The 17,391-nt window shown below is 39.4% G+C and overlaps 1 protein-coding gene across 4 annotated transcripts in view; it reads right to left on the bottom strand.

The window, feature by feature from the left end:
- PPP2R5E (protein phosphatase 2 regulatory subunit B'epsilon) overlaps positions 1–17,391 on the bottom strand; it is a 169,476-nt gene that overhangs the window by 44,684 nt on the left and 107,401 nt on the right. For all 4 annotated transcript variants that reach the window (XM_003924420.4, XM_074393150.1, XM_010335143.3 and 1 more), the window contains exon 4: positions 6,692–6,793. In XM_003924420.4, coding sequence (XP_003924469.1) covers positions 6,692–6,793 — 102 coding nt within the window. The remainder of the gene's footprint in view (positions 1–6,691; positions 6,794–17,391) is intronic.

Genomic DNA, 17,391 nt, shown 5'->3' with positions numbered 1-17,391 from the left:
TTCTGAATTATTTCCCCATCATTCTGCAACAACATGCATCATATAACACATGTCAGTGTGCACTTAATTATGTCATAAGAAAATATTTCTAAGTGTGTAACTGCTAGATCACAAGATATCCAAATATTCAGAATTTTTGATGCTCATTAACAAATTTCTTTTCAGAAAGTTTATAGCAATTTCTACTCATCCAATAAGGTGGTGTGGCACAATATACCCATCTGTAAAGAGTCAGCTCAAATAATTGTTCTGATAAACAGTGGATCGTTGTTTGTTCTCTTTGCACAGTAAGTCTATGTTAAAGGCTATATTAGATCCTCGTGAGGCATGCAACAGTATATCAAAACCAGAGCCTTTAGGTGGTACAACTGTTTACGCCTCTAGTCTCAGCTACTCAGAAGGCTGAACCTGGGCAACAGAACAAGACTACGTTTCCTTAACACACACACACACACACACACACACACACACACACACAGAGAACTTTTTTTTTTTTTTTTTTGAGATGGAGTCTCGGCTCACTGCAATCTCCGCAACCCAGGTTCAAGTGATTCTCCTGCCTCAGCCTCCCAAGTAGCTGGGACTACAGGTAGGTACCACCATGCCTGGCTAATTTTTTGTATTTTTAGTAGAGGCAGGGTTTCACCAGGTTAGCCAGGATGATCTTGATCTCCTGACCTCACAATTTGCTCACCTCAGCCTCCCAAAGTGCTGGGATTATAGACGTGAGCCACCACACCTGGCCAAAATCCAGAAGGTTTTAAGACATGAATACTGGGTTGAACATCTAGCTCTTTCCCTTACTAACTGTGTAAACCTGAGCAAGTTAATTTCGCTGAAACTTTGTCTCTTCAATTTTATAATGGAGATGGAAAGTATCTAAGATAAAATGTGATAATACACACATAAAGCCCCCTCTGCACAATGACTAACACGTATCAACATCGCTATTCCTAAAATAGCATTTGCTAACTTTATGGTCTCACTCCTTTACACATAACAAGGACTCCAAAACTTTTGTTTATATGAGAGAAATACTGTGTGTGTGTGTGTGTGTGTGTGTGTGTGTGTGTGTGTGTGTGTACACACACCTCAAATTAGAAAAAAAAAATTTTTAACTTTAAATTTTTTTTAATTTTACTATTTCATTTAAAAACAAAATGCATTATATGTTAATGTAAGTAATACGTTCTTGTTTAAAAAAAAAAAACTCTTACTTTTCAAAAGAATTGAGAAGGCACTGTTTTACAGTTTTGTCAATCTCTTTAATATGTACCTTAATATAAGACAGATTCTCATCTGCTTCTATATCCAATCTGTTGTGATATGTCATTTGTTTCAAGTATATAAAGAAAATCAAGGCTGATGGATGGAGATCCAGTAGTTGAAAAATGGTGAGTACTTTACTGGTTTTTATTCTCCTACATAATTGTGGACATTCTTCTTTGATGCTACACTAAAACTCAATGAACTGTCATTTCTTAAAGATTCGTTGCAACATAAAATCTGAAATATCAATGAACTTTTCATACTTTGTTACACTAAAATCCAATCACCTGTCTTGCACTTTGAATGAATCTTTATCCATGCATGTTTCCAAACATCATTTGCCAAATGGAAAATATTGGTTCACTGAGTTATGTAGCTCTTTCAAATGTTGACACGTTTCATTACACAGTATCTAAAAATATCACATTCTTTGTTATTTCAATTTTACTTTTTAAAAAGTCTTTAAGCTTTGGGAAGTTGCAAGCTCAAGGTAACAGATGCAAGACAGATACAAGTTTTCTAAAATTCTAATTCTAGATTCATTAATACTATAATTTTGTCAGTGGTAACAAATATTATCAAATGGTTTCCTTGTTTGTTTCAGAGAAAATATCTGCCAAATACCCACGTCTGAATAACCATAGTTTGTCAGTCATTCTTTCAAGTAAAAATGATGCTTCCTAAGGAAAAAAAAAAAAGGGTAGTTTACATTACAGCTCAAAAACTATTATGCAAGGCCAGACGCGGTGGCTCACGCCTGTAATCCCAGTACTTTGGAAGGCCAAGGCAGGCGAACCATGAGGTCAAGAGGTCGAGACCATCCTGGCCAACATGGTGAAACCCCATCTCTATTAAAATACAAAAAAATTTGCTGAGTTTGGGCATGCGCCTGTAATCCTAGCTACTCAGGAGGATGAGGCAGGAGGATCACCTGAACCCAGGAGGCAGAGGCTGCAGTGAGCTGAGTTCATATCACTGCATTCCAGCCTGGCAGCAGAAAGAGATTCTACTCAAAAAAAAAAAAAAAAAACTATTACACAAATGCTTTTCCATAAGATAACCATTATATTTCAGTATGCAGTGGATGTTAATATGCATACTTCGCATTGTGTCATGTAGGATATTTTTAAATGTGTGCTTGAGGGTCAAAATTTAATAAAATTATTTAATTTTTACTGCTTCTTCAAAGATGTTCTCAAGTGAAATCAGCTTTTTACATTTTTAATTGCAAGAACATGGCAGTGAAGAATACTTGACCAGTTTTGCACAAGTGCCTTGATTCCCATTAAGGTAGCAGCAATTTTAACCACCATTGCTTTTGCAATGAACAGTACAAACATCAACATGGTGAAAGGACAAATCATAAATACAGGAAAATCAGGTCTCAGAGCCCCTCTAAGGGTCCACAGATACCACTGATTTAAATATTTCCCATAGCAACATTGTAACTTCAGGCTCTAAGACTTAAATTAGGGACTCACATTAGCATTTTACGTCCCTATAAAACTACGTTTTTCTCCCTGAAACTCTCTGAATTCAGAAAAATTTCTTTCCTAACGATCCCGACGTTGCCAAGTTTATTCTGCTAGTCAAAATAATGTCCAAGTCCTAAGACCTCAGAGAACTGTTCTTTTTCTTATACATTCATCTGTCATCTCTCAGTATTACAAACAGAATGTCAGTCTTTTTCAAATGATCACACCAAGTGGGGTTTAGCCCTCTTTTGATTGCCACAAAGAGGGGAGATTTCTATCTTCTAGGCTGACCTGTGGACTGGTAACGCTTTCCAGCAAGACTGGCAAAGTCCTCTCTCTTTTCTCTGGTCCCTTCAAAGCAGTTATGGTATAAAATGCTTTGGTGGAAATACTTCAGACCTATTTAATAATAAGCATAACTGCTCTCTGCACTTAAGACAAAGATTTTACGTCAAAATCAAAAATCTCCCCTAGGTTTCCAAAGAGAAAGACTGGGGGCTGGGGGAGGTCAAACTACTTTTTAAGGTTACATAAGTGAATTCTCCGAGGAACTTTAGTAAAAAGACCTTAAAAAATTCCTGTTTCTCCGTCTCAAGTGGAAAGCATTAAAAACAAATCCTTAATTGTAAATAAAAGTCCTATAAAGTTGTATTCTACTGAAGACACACCTAATTTCAGATAATATATAAACAAGATACTAATTCAGATCACTGAAAAGGCTGACTCACATACATAGAATAGACCCCTTTGAGATATTAAAACTAAAAATTTGTGAATTTAATATTCTTTTTTCTATTTTTAAAGATCCCAAAAGGTCCACAATTTGTTATAATCAGTAATCTTTTTCCCTTTTTTTTTTTTTTTTTTTTCTTGGAGACAAGGTCTCACTCTGTCACCCAGGCTGGAGTGCAGTGGCGCAATCTTGGCTCACTGCCTCCCCCAGGTTCAAGCGATTCTCAAGCCTCAGCCTCCGGAGTAGCTGGGATTACAGGCATGTGCCACCATGCCTAGCTAATTTCTGTATTTTTCCTAGAGATGAAGTTTCACTGTGTTGGCCAGGCTGCTCTCAAACTCCTGGCCTCAAGTGATCTGTCGGCCTTGGTCTCTCAAAGTGCTAGGATAACAGGCATGGGCCATCACGCCCAGCCTATCAGTAATTTTGTGTAGGCCACAAATTAAATTGAAAAGGTATGCAAGAGCAGTCAATTAGCTGGTCAATGAGCCCAGCCAACCACTCAACAACTACATCTCAATTTTGTCGTTTTGACCTCCTGTCGGATATTTATAGTTTCTTTGTTGCAAAATGTGTTCCAGAAAAGGAAGCACACTGCTAATTATGAAGTTAATAAAAAGTGAAAAGGTCTAAAACTCTGCTTTGGTTCCATCAGAAAAACAGATCAACTGAAAAGTAAAATGTTAAAACTTCATGATAGGTGACTATGACATGAATGACCTATCATGAGAAGAAAAAGAGATTTCTTCTACATTCAATAAGTGCTCTCGTTAGCGCTAAAGCCACCTAACACTGAAAATGGAAAGGTGAGTAATATACAAAGTAAACACAGGATTCTTGAGACCACCTCAGGTGCCTTGGTCCAAAAGCAACAAACAGATGGGGAAGGCAACAGTGTGCCTAGTGACCTAATCTTTACTATGAATGAAAGTTGATTTACAAATTTTAAAAGTTTCCTTCACCTGACCCAACATTAGTGGGTCATATTTCCCCTTGAGCTAAAGAAAGGACAAAAGGATTATAACCTCAAACAGGATGACAACACAGATGAAACCAGTCCATATTGTAATATCGTTTCTGCCTTTACTTCCAAAAGGGAACAGGTCTCATCACCATTCTTCATTGTTTCTTTGGTTTTAGAGTTTCAGATGAACTAAATGGTTAATATGCCTGCAGTAATGACAGTGTAAGCTAGAGTGGTTTTTTCTTTTTTTGTGGCAGAATAGTTTCAGAAATTAATTTGGTCCTGTATTTTACAGAGTCATTAAGTATGTAAAGAATTAACTGTAATATTGAGTAAAACTTTATTGTACTTTAGGGGAAATTTATGTCTACGGTTATCATGACTTAGAATATTCAAAAAGCTCTTGCAAATGGCAAGAGTGGTCCAGTCTCTTCTCCGGAATACAGAGAAGACAATACACTGAGGCTTTGAAGACATATCTTTCCTTGACTTTTCCATCACAAGATGTGAGACTGCTGAGGAGATTATCTTTTTCTTGTTAAATTTCTTCCAGACTAAACTGGAATTCAATGAACTGGCACCAAACACTAAGAATAAGACATGACAATTCATCCATTCAAAAGAGTAATTCTTTTTTGGATTGTGTCACAATCTAGGATATATCTATGAAAAGCACAAATAGTTTTACAAATTTCTTAGATTGCAGATAGTATGTCTGCAACCTTAAAAAAAATCGTAACATCTAAGACAGTTAATCAACTACAGTGTTTTAACTAATTTATCCAATCTTAGCACTGAAGGCAGGAATTCATAGGCATAACATGCCTGAGTAAGAGTTGAGAAAAACAGCCCCTAAAAGCTCTCTATTCCTACTAGAGGAAATAGCACATGTGTGTACCTGCAGAAACTTCTGAGTTGTCAAAGTAGGGCAGAAAGACTTGCAAATTTGCATCAAAAATTCTGAAGTGGGGGGAAAAAACTCTTAGAATATCTCTCGGCTTTCTCTCTCTGCTGCACAGTTTGTTTGCTTTTCAAAAAGTCAACTTGAACCATGAATACATTTCTACAAAAATGCAGTAGCTTCTGCCTAGGGGTGAAGATGTACAAGGTATTATTCATTTTCTTCCACCCCTTCCCTCCTTGCTATTTGTCAAGCAACCTGAGGATATTCTGACTCAATGAAAGGGTGACTTTGGGGTTCAACATGTACAAATTTCCTTGCTCTATTCTTTTGAGAAATGTTGGCCTTGAGAGAAGGCAGCACAAAGGAGGAAGGAGCTGGAAAACTACCAGTATATATCATACAAGTTAATATAATACACACAGGTCTAGTGCTGGAAACAGATGCAGTGATGTCCCTGGATCCATCCTGGCACAATGAATATGATTGGAAAACATGGCCTTCTCAGTGCAAGAGAACAGAACTGGCCTTCACCCAAGCTTTCTCTCAGCTGTTACTCTTCCTTACAATACTGTGAACAAAATAGCTATTACAGTTTGGTTTGTCCTTCTAACTAAGGAAACACATTTGTAGTTATTGTGATGACAGGCATACAAAGTTCCCAGGACACAAACTGCCAAAAATGAGATATATACTCTGTGAGCTAATCACATCCAACTAATATGAATATAAAATAATTCTGTGCTTTGTTTGAGGCTCTGGTGGACAATATCATAAAGAAGCTCTAAGGCCGGGCACAGTGGCTCACACCTGTAATCCCAGCACTATGCAAAGCAGAGGTGGGCGGATCGCAAATTCGAAAGTTCAAGACCAGCCTGGGCAAAACAGTGAAATCCTATTAAAATACAAAAAATTAGCTGGGCGTGCTGACGGGCGCCTGTAATCCCAGCTACATGGGAAGCTGAGGCGGGAGAATCACTTGAACCTGGGAGCGAGAGGTTGCAGTGAGCTGAGACTGTACCACTGCACTCCAATCTGGGTGACAGAGCAAGACTCCGTCTCCAAAAAAAAAAAAAAAAAAAAAAAAAAAGAAGCTGTAATAGAGGAATAAGAACTGCTGACTATACCTGCAATGTGGTGGGGGGACACAAAAGCATCACACTGATACTATTTTATTCTTTTGGCATCCTAATTATCAAGAGTAAGAAACATAAAAAGCTTTCTCTAATTTTCCATTAATGTACTCTAATTTGATTTCTTGGTGAATAAAGGCCTTCAAGGAATTCCCACGCTCAACAGCTAATAAATTAATGGAGTTTTCTTTTATAACAAATGGTATTTCGAAGTACCTGTAAGTGTGGCCACGATGCCTCAAGGGTAGGTTCATCTTCTTCTGGATCAAATTCATTGCTGTCACTAGGAGGGAGAGTTCTGAATATATTGCAAGATACCTAAAAATAAACAAGCAGCAGAGTTAACGGGAAGCACCTTCTGTGCAGTTTTACACAAGGTCTTTGGAACCGAGCCGAGGGGAACCCAAATAACAGTGCACAAGGAACATCCCCAACTAGAAAAAACTCCTTCTAGAGACTCTGAGGCTGGGACCACCTGCAGGCAAGCTGCAAAGCAGCAAAGCAGCACCATCATACCTTCTTGAACACTATTCATCATCCTTATTTGGCCCTTCCCACCCTAGGTCCCCATGATTTTATACCTCTCATCAAAGCCTGCTCTTGGTTACTTACCAGTCAAGCATGTTTCTGATTAACCAACTGACACTAAGAAATAAATAACTGCTAATGGGGTTCATGTGCTTCCCTTATCAGACTTAGCCACTACTTGCAAACTTATGGTTGAAATAATAATGAAATTTCAGGCTAAGCATGGTGGCTCATGCCTATAATCCCAGCACTTTGGGAGGCCAAAGTGGGTGGATCACAAGGTCAGGAGATCGAGGCCATCCGGCCAACATGGTGAAACCCCGTTTGTACTAAAAATACAAAAATTAGCCGGGCGTGCTGACAGGCGCCTATAATCCCAGCTGTTGGGAGACTGAGGCAAGAGAATCGCTTGTACCTGCGAGGTGGAGGTTGCAGTGAGCTGAGATCGCACCACCGCACTCCAGCCTGACAACAGAGCGAGACTCTACCTCAAAAAAAGAAAAAGAAAAAGAAATGTTAGGCTTTTGTAATGACCTTTAAAATATTCCTTATGTATCCTCAATAACTTGGTTTACAAAATACTAATGATCCTTAGAATAAATATATCTGTGATATAAACCTTCATAAACTAGGTATTCCTTAACCATAGGCAAGACCCAAATTAAACGATGGCTGTTCAAAACATTGCCATGAGTAGGTAACTGTTGAAACTGGGTGATGAAGAGATGAGAATTCATTATACTGTCTATTACTTCTGTATATGTTACAAGATTTTCGGTTTTTTTTTTTTTTGAGACAGTCTCACTCTGTCACCCTGGCTGAAGTGCAGTGATGCAATCTCAGCTCACAGCCACCTCCGCCTCCCAGGTTCAACTGATTCTCTTGCCTCAGCCTCCCGATTAGCTGGGATTACAGGCGCATGCCATCACATTTGGCTAATTTTTTATCTTTAAGCAGAAACAAGGTTTCACCATGTTGATCAGGCTAGTCTCGAACTCCTGACATCAAGTGACCTGCCCACTTTAGCCTCCCAAAGTGCTGGGATTACAAGTGTGAGCCACCACACATGGCCTATTAGAAGATTTGCATAGTAAAATGTTTGTTTTAAATGTTGTTGGTACTAGTCTCAGGGTTCCTTTTCAGCTTGTTTCTCGCCCCACTCACCCATTCATCTTTCTCCTAATGACCCAAACGTATCCTCAGATCTGAAGAATAAGACAGGGAGGGGCAGGGGAACATGCATAAAAAGTGAGAGGGAAAAAGGAAGAGATACTGCATCAGAGGCCTTTGCTGGCCTTCCTATGTAATGCAGAAAATACTGAGCTATAAAATGCTGCTCTGAAAGAAAAGAAGAAAGGCTTTAGGGTCCCCATATAATCTGAATGTGTTTATTCATCCAATAAATACTTATTAAGTGCCTATTATGTGCACACACTGTTCTAGGCACTTGGAAAACAGTAGTGAACAAAGCAGAGAAAAATCCATGCCCTCATGGAACTTATATTCTAGTTAAAGTCACAATTATCCCCATTTCCTAGCTACAGAAACAGCTCAGATGTGTAAGCTATGGGAAGGAGATTCAATTTTATTTTACTGCAATGGGAGGCCATTAGTAAATCTTAAAACAGAGAAGTGGCATGATCTGATTTTTGCTTAAAAAAAGTCACTCTAACAGCTATGTATAGAAGAGGCAGGAAGAGGACAAGATAGAAGGCTGTGAATGTGACAGGGAATGATGCTGGCTTGGCAAGGATGGTAGGGAAGACAGACAGAAATAGACTGATTCAAAAAGGTAGTGCTTTGCTGCTGGCTTGGATATACGATGTGAAAGAAAGAATCAAGGACAAGACATAGATCTGAGGCCATTAAATGAATACAGAGATTACTGGGAAAAGGAAAAGTTTCTTTCTTTGCTTGCTTCTTTTAGCAGAGAGATCCAGGGATCTAGTTAGAGGTATATTAAAGGAGCAATGTCTAGGAGGCAATTAGAAGTTGGACCTCTGAGCTGGACAGGTCAGAACCAGAGACATGTAAGACTCAGCAGCATATAGATAATACTTAAAGCCATGGGACCAATGAGAGCACCTTTGAAAGGAGTAAACAAAAAGAAGAGAAAGGGTCCCTGGGCACTCAATATTTAGAAATTAGGTAGAAGAAGAAGAGCCAAGAAGAGCAAATGAAAAGCAGCAGAGGATAATAGAAAAGAACTAGGGTTTAGGATCTCAGAAGCTAAGAAAGAATAGTGTTTTAAGGAAGAAGTCAAGAGCAGCAAATGCTGTCCAGAGGTTGGCTAAGATGAGCACAGAGCAGCATCCATTGGACTTGGCAGTCCTATGCAGTGTATACTACTATGATCTCTAATTTACCATTGAGGAAATAGAAGCATGGGTGTTAAGCTCTAGTTACAATTAGTACCAAAACTGGACCCAGGCTGTCAGGATCCTCAGTATTCTTTCTAGAAGAGAAGGTAGACCAACTTATTTGTTAGCTTAGATGATAGAAAAAAATGATCATATTACAATATGCTTTTGTTATGGCTAATGACAGTACCCACGTTTCTATTATTTTGTTTTTGTCCCAGTGATTACTAGAAATTATTTTTATGAAGAAATAAGTGACTTTTCAGGTAAGTATCAACCTGTGATTTCCCTTCAACCAGCCAGCCATAAGGTTCCCTTCAACCAGCCAGCCATAAGGTAATTGACAGGGCAAAGGTTCTTTAATTACTCAACTTTGAATCTTCATTAAACTATACATGTATTTCAAAAACTGAGTCTTCATCCCAACTAAGTCATTTATATGTACTGCATTCTGTAACACGTGTTTTTCCTCTCGCAAGACATGAAAGTAAACCATGAAAGGGGAAAAAATGGGGCTTCTCTATAGTAAAAAACCTGAGTAAAGAAACGGAAACTCCTCTTTCTTTGTATTCTTGGACATATAAACTCTCTTACAGTGTCCACTGCACACTGCAGCAACTATCTGTTTACGCATTTGTCTCTCCCTGCTAATTAATAGTTAATCAAGAACATACAACACATTTGTCTTCCAAGCATATACTGAGCATTTAATAAATATCCACAAAAAATTGGATATATTAATAAAGCTGTGTATTGTGGTTTTGCTTTAAACAAATTTCAAATTTTTCCAGGCGACTTGAATAAATTTAACTTATTTCTAAGGATGTTTATACCTCTACAGTGTTCTAATCTTCTGACTTGGTCAAAACTTCCTCTCTCACAGCAAAAGAAGGTCAAGTTGGGTAAATGATCCAAAAGGCAGGTAGTTCTACAAGCATGTATATCTCATTTAGCTACACATTGTCATTTCTTGAGATGGAGTCTCACTCTGTCACCCAGGCTGGAGTGCAGTGGCGCGATCTTGGCTCACTGCAACCTCCACCTCCCAGGTTCAAGCAATTCTCTGCCTCAACCTCTCGAGTAGCTGGGATTACAGGCACCTGCCACCACGCCTAGCAAATCTGTGTATTTTTAGTAGAGATGAGGTTTTGCCATCTTGGCCAGGCTGCCCTTGAACTCCTGACCACATGATCCACCTGCCTCGCTCTCCCAAAGTGCTGGGATTACAGGTGTGAGCCACCGCACCCAGCCCTGTTATGCTTTATTTAGTTTACTTCTAAACATTCACCAGATGAGGAATGAGGAAGCATATGTCTGCTGGGTTCAACAATTCAATGCTGACTGAATTGGTTAAGTAGTTATCTACCACAATGAGAAAGAATGGCAAAGCATAGCAAGTGTCATGGAAATGGCCAAACCTCTGACCCAGCCTGGAACATACTAAGTACTTACTAAAAATGTTATAAATGAACCATTACTCCCATCCTTAAGAATTTGTCCTGAGAAACTAATTGAAGACAAGAGTGAAAAAGCTACTTAAAGCTGTTACTTGCAACCTCTCCAAAAAATGTAAAACTGGAAATAGCCTTATGTCCAGCATCAGAGAGGTGTATCAACTCACTGGAATACTGTGCAGCATTAAAGATGATGGCTACATGGGAGCACCAAAAAAAAAGTTTATAAATAAAGATCTAGGTGGAAAGGCAATTGAAAATTGTGTGATTATAAGGATAAGAATTAAGTGTTAACATTACATTTTAAATTGAAATTAAAAGCTTTTAAATTGAAATTAAAAGCTGTGGCCGGGCCGGGCGCGGTGGCTCAAGCCTGTAATCCCAGCACTTTGGGAGGCCGAGGCGGGTGGATCACGAGGTCCAGAGATCGAGACCATCCTGGTCAACATGGTGAAACCCCGTCTCTACTAAAAAATACAAAAAACTAGCTGGGCGTGGTGGTGCGTGCCTGTAATCCCAGCTACTCAGGAGGCTGAGGCAGGAGAATTGCCTGAACCCAGGAGGCGGAGGTTGCGGTGAGCCGAGATCGCACCATTGCACTCCAGCCTGGGTAACAAGAGCGAAACTCCGTCTCAAAAAAAAAAAAAAGCTGTGGCCGGGCACGGTGGCTCCAGCCTGTAATCCCAGCACTTTGGGAGGCCGAGGCGGGTGGATCACGAGGTCGAGAGATCGAGACTATTGTGGTCAACAAGGTGAAACCCCGTCTCTACTAAAAATACAAAAAATTAGCTGGGCATGGTGGTGTGTGCCTGTAATCCCAGCTACTCAGGAGGCTGAGACAGGAGAATTGCTTGAACCCAGGAGGCGGAGGTTGCGGTGAGCCGAGATCGCGCCATTGCACTCCAGCCTGGGTAACAAGAGCTAAACTCCATCTCAAAAAAAAAAAAAAAGCTGTATTAAAGCAAGAGGACTGTGGAATGTTAAACACGGTCCTAAAACTACAAAGAGCGTAGGTTAAAAACATACACTATGTGAGTTACACCTTCCATTGCAAGATGAAAATGAGGCTTGTATTTGTTTACTTAAGACTACTGCTGTCAAGGGAGAGTTAAGAATCACAGCATCCAGGAGTGCCAAAAGGCTTATCAGAGAAAAAAAAAAGAAAAAAAAAATCACAGCCTCCCACAATACCAGAGAGCCTGGCTCATGAATGAATGATTTAAGATTAAATGAATGGACCAGTTCAACTGTACAGCTGAGCTCCAAAATCATGAATTTAAAATCAGGTCATCCATGGATGGGCTTGCAGCAGGGTGTGGGTGAGGAAAGGGGAGGCGTATCTCTAAATCCCCTGATTTATCTGCCACAGTTTGTGTGTTAGTCCAATTTGGGAAAACGCCAGTTGCCTTCATCAGATTTTCAAGACTTCTAAGATTTAAAAATGGTTAAAAACCACAGTCCTAAATAGTAAATTTGCTTCTATTAAATCTTCCTTTATCACTGGCAGTCACTTTTAATTTATAGCCTACAGTTAAATGGATGATTAAATAGGTAATGGCAGTTGCATGCTTATGCAAATGTATCACAGGCACAAGTAACCACCAACATCACTCCTCACCACACAGCAGTTTTGTGAAGAGCCTATGTGGCTAGATTAAAATGCATTCAGGTATTTCCAAAGTCACAAATGGCCCCTATTATATTAAAATACATATATGAGGTTCTAGCCCTATGCCTCCTATTTTATTCATTCAAAAACAGGCAACCAAAAATGGACAAAAGGAAAATTTTAAGTATATTAGATAAATTTATTTTTCAAATATTTTAAACTACACTGTTATCAGTGCAAAGAAAAACAAAGTTTAAGAAATAAATGCCTCTGAGGTAGTCCAATCCCTTTTTGTTCCAAAGATACTAGAATACACATTGGATGTTAGGATCAAACTAAAGGCTTGAAGGGTCTGGGACCAGTGGTTCATGCCTGGGAGACTGAGGCAAGAGGATCACTCGAGGCCAGGAGTTTAAGACCAGCCCTGGTATTAGCTGGGCATGGTGGCACATGCCTGTAATCCCAGCTACTCGGGAGGCTGAGGCAGGAGAATCACCTGAACCCAGGAGGCGTAGGTTGTGGTGAGCCGAGATAGCACCATTGCACTCCAGCCTGGGTAACGAGCGAAACTAAGAAAACCAAACACTGCATGTTCTCACTCATAAGTAGAACTTGAACAATGAGAACACACAGACACTGGTACAGGAACATCACACACCAGGGCCTGTCAGTGGTTAGGGGGCTAGCAGAAGGGATAGCATTAGGAAAAATACTGAATGTAGTTGACAGGGTGATGGGTGCAGCAAACCACCATGGCACATGTATACCTATGTAACAAACCTGCACATTCTGCACATGTACCCCAGAACTTAAAGTATTTTTTAAAAAAGATTTCTGCCTCATAGAAACAGACACAAATCTTTTAAAATTTTTAACTTTTGCTTGAAAACTCAAATTTTATTTCTGGTAAAATTTCTAGCAAAGACCCAAATATGAATTACCACAATTTGTTTCCCAGTTGCTCCTTCAAGTAAAAACAGTGTTCAATAAAAATAGCAGGTAGTTCCACCCATACCTCAAATAATCATGTAAGTGCCTTTTGTGAGACAAACATTGCACTTCAGTGTACAGAAGAAGTACTTTTGGCCACGTAGAATATTAAAAAGACTTTTACTTAATAGTTAATATTTAATCAAAGTAATACCTTATATAGTTTTATCAAGGAATTCTTAAGTGAAACTGACACTTTTAAAACTAAAATGTGTGATATTCTTCCACATAAGATTTACTAGTTCACTTTGCTGCTGCCTTCATTTGTGCTAAGGTACTAACAGTTAAATCCACCATTGCTCTTGCCGCATCAGGACAAGTATCAGAGCAGTGAATAAGGCAAATAATGTCTTCAAATTATTGTAAAACATTTTTTCACCTTGAGGATCCTGGGATATTTGTAGATACATTAAGAACCACTCGGCCAGGCTAGGTGGCTCATGCCTGTAATCTCAGCACTTTGGGAGGCTGAGGTGGGTGGATCACAAGGTCAAGAGATCAAGACCATCCTGGTCAACATGGTGAAACCCTGTCTCTACTAAAAATACAAAAAATTAGCTGGGCATTGTGGCGCGTGCCTGTAATCCCAGCTACTCAAGAGGCTGAGGCAGGAGAATTGCCTGAACCCAGGAGGCGGAGGATGCAGTGAGCCAAGATCGCGCCATTGCACTCTAGCCTGGGTAACAAGAGCAAAACTCCATCTCAAAAAAAAAAAAAAAAAAAAAAAAAAAGACCAGCCCTGGTGATACAGCAAGACCCCCATCTCACTAAAAAAAAAAAAAAAAAAAGGAGGCTTGAAGGCAATGGCCTGGCCTCCGCTAAGTGGCTCTAAGAACAAAGCAAGGCTGAAGGGATGGGAGGAAAGGATGTCAAAACCTGGACAAACCCTCCTCAAAGATAGAAAACCTCCACTAACAAGCTTTCAGAATCAGATCATGTTAGAAACTATCTCATCCAGCCCCTTCATCTTAGAAATAAGGAAACTGCGGTGCAAAGAGCTTGCAAGATTTTCAAGGTAACAAATTACCATGACATGCAGAGAGAGTTCCCAGGGAGAGTTCCAGGGTTCCTTCTTGTACACCACTTCCACCCCAACCCCTGAGGCCCATGAGGCCCATGATGGACCTGAATTCTTTATTTCTCTTTTTCCTCTGATCTTTTCTACTCCCAATTCTTTTTACCATTTTTACTACTCTCATTTTCTCATCTCTCCTTTTTCATCATCTCCTTCCGAGTTTTTTTTTGCCGGCCAGTGCCACTCAAAGGATGACTTCACTCAGCATCAACAAAGAACTGTAACAACCTCTTCATCCTCACTGCTGGTTCAGACCTCCAACAGCAAACGTCTTGATTACTGCATCGTTTCCTTTCCCGTGATCTCTTCCTCGCATCCCTTCTTTTTGTCTCCCCCAGTTAGATTTTCAAGCACTCAAGGACTCCTTATTCATCTCGAAATGTCTGGCACCGAACATACAATAAATGAAAATAACTAGGGGTGTCAAATAGAATTCAGGACACTGATGAAATCTGACTTTCAGATAAGCAACAAATAATTTTTTAGTCTAAGTCTGTCCCACGAAATATTTGTCACATACTAAAAAAAAAAAAAATTATTCACTATTTATCTGAAATTCAAATTTAATTAGATACCTTGTATTTTTATTTGCTAAATCTGATCTGGAGTGCAATGGTGCAATCTCCGCTCACAGCAACCTCCACCTCCCAGGTTCAAGCGATTCTCCTGCCTCAGTCTCCCGAGTAGCTGAAATTACAGGCATGCACCATCACGCCCAGCTAATTTTTTTGTATTTTTAGAGACAGGGTTTCTCCATGTGGATCAGGCTGGTCTCAAACTCCTGACCTCAGTGGTCCGCCCACCTCAGCCTACCAAAGTACTGGGATTATAGGCATGAGCCACAGTGCCTGGCCAAAATTTTTGAGTGCCTACTATGTGCCAAGGTATTCTTTTTTTTTTTTGAGATGAAGTCTTTCTCCATCGCCCAGGCTAGAATGCAATGGCGCAATCTCGGCTCACTAGACCTCCGCCTCCCAGATTCAAAAGATTCTCCTGCCTCAGTCTCCCGAGTAGCTGGGATTACAGGTGCCTATCACCCTGCCCAGCTAATTTTTGTTATTTTTAGTAGAGATGGGATTTTACCACGTTGGTCAGGCTGGTCTCGAACTCCTAACCTCATTATCCGCTCGCCTCAACCTCCCGAAGTGCTGGAATTACAGGGATGAGCCACCGCACCCAGCCATTTGCCAATATTAATACAAAAAAAAAAAAAAACCACACACACACACAGAAGATAAGGACAATATCGTAAGTTTTTTTTAAATTCATTAATACTTTGAATTTCCTTTAGTCATATATTTGTTAAGATTTGAGGCTCTGGTATATTGGGCATGTAATGTGATCAGGGGACCACTTGAACCACAGTGTAACAAGTTAATTTAAATCATCTTTGTGATTTAGAATATATTTTCTAAATGGCTGAGTATCATCTTTCTTGAACTAGTTGACCTCAAAGATGTTTTCCCCCTTTCATCTGTGAAACTGTAAGTTCATACAATTATACAGTATTGCAAGCATATCAACTACAAATACAAAAAGAATGTTATTAAGGGCTATAAAATGAATTTTCTTGAGATTACATCTAAAAGGTAAATTTTCTAACCAAAAAGACTATATAAATGATGCTAAATAGAGAGCATTCCAGCAAATTTAAAGCTCTAAGATCTCATGCAAGTAACAATTTCAATGATATTCCTGAGTTTTCTCATCCAGTTTATGTATTCATTCATTCAATAATTCATCATGTATTGAAAAGAAACCAAAATGATTTAATCATTTGCAATCAGAAGGAGGGCCCAGGAAATACAATGTTGACACTTAGATCATCGTGTATTATTTTCATAATATTTTGTGTTACCACAGAAGATGAATCTAAGTACATATGGTAAAACTGAACCTTGAAATAAAATAGGTAAACCATCAATATTTACCATGAATGTCATTTTTTTTAAAAAATAAATTTGAAACAACAATATAAATATAAGCAAGACATAATCAGATTCTACTTTAAATCTCCAAATCAGACATTTAAACACCTAAGACTGTTTTCAAACATACTAGAATTTATATTAAATATTCAATCCTAAAGCCAGGCACAGTGACTCATGCCTGTCATCCCAGCACTTTGGGTGGCCAAGGTGGGAGGATCACTTGAGGCCAGGAGTTGGAGACCAGACTGGCCACAATGGAGAAAACCCGTCTCTACTAAAAATATAAAAAATAACTGAATGTGATGGTGCATGCCTGTAATTCCAACTATTCAGGAGGCTGAGGCACAAGAATTGCTTGAACCCAGAAGGCAGAGGTTCCAGTGAGCCAGGATTGCACCACGGCACTCTAGCAGGGTGACAGAGCCAGACCCTGTCTCTAAATAAATAAATAAATAAATATTCAACCATAAGAATAAGAACTAAAATTCTAACCAAATTTTCTAACATAAAAATAATAAGGGGCCAGGTGCGGTGGCTCAAGCCTGTAATCCCAGCACTTTGGGAGGCTGAGGCAGGTGGATCACATGGTCAAGAGATCAAGACCATCCTGGTCAACATGGTGAAACCCCGTCTCTACTAAAAATACAAAACATTAGCTGGGCATGGTGGCACGCGCCTGTAATCCCAGCTACTCAGGAGGTTGAGGCAGGAGAACTGACTGAACCCAGGAGGCGGAGGTTGCAGTGAGCCGAGATCACGCCATTGCACTCCAGCCTGGGTAACAAGAGCGAAACTCCGTCTCAAAAAAAATAATAAATAATAAATAATAAATAATAAACAACACATATATAATGTCAAGTTACTTTTGCTAACACCAAATTTAAAAGTTGTTAATGGTCTCAATGATAAAGAACCTTTCAAATCTGAACCTCAGCTCCTTTAAATTAATTACAGATAATTATTGATAAA

This window comes from Saimiri boliviensis, chromosome 2, assembly GCF_048565385.1.
Source record: "Saimiri boliviensis isolate mSaiBol1 chromosome 2, mSaiBol1.pri, whole genome shotgun sequence".
Classification (NCBI taxonomy): domain Eukaryota; kingdom Metazoa; phylum Chordata; class Mammalia; order Primates; family Cebidae; genus Saimiri; species Saimiri boliviensis.
The sequence above is the reverse complement of the archived record's forward strand: the minus strand, read 5'-3'. Positions and strand labels throughout refer to the sequence as shown.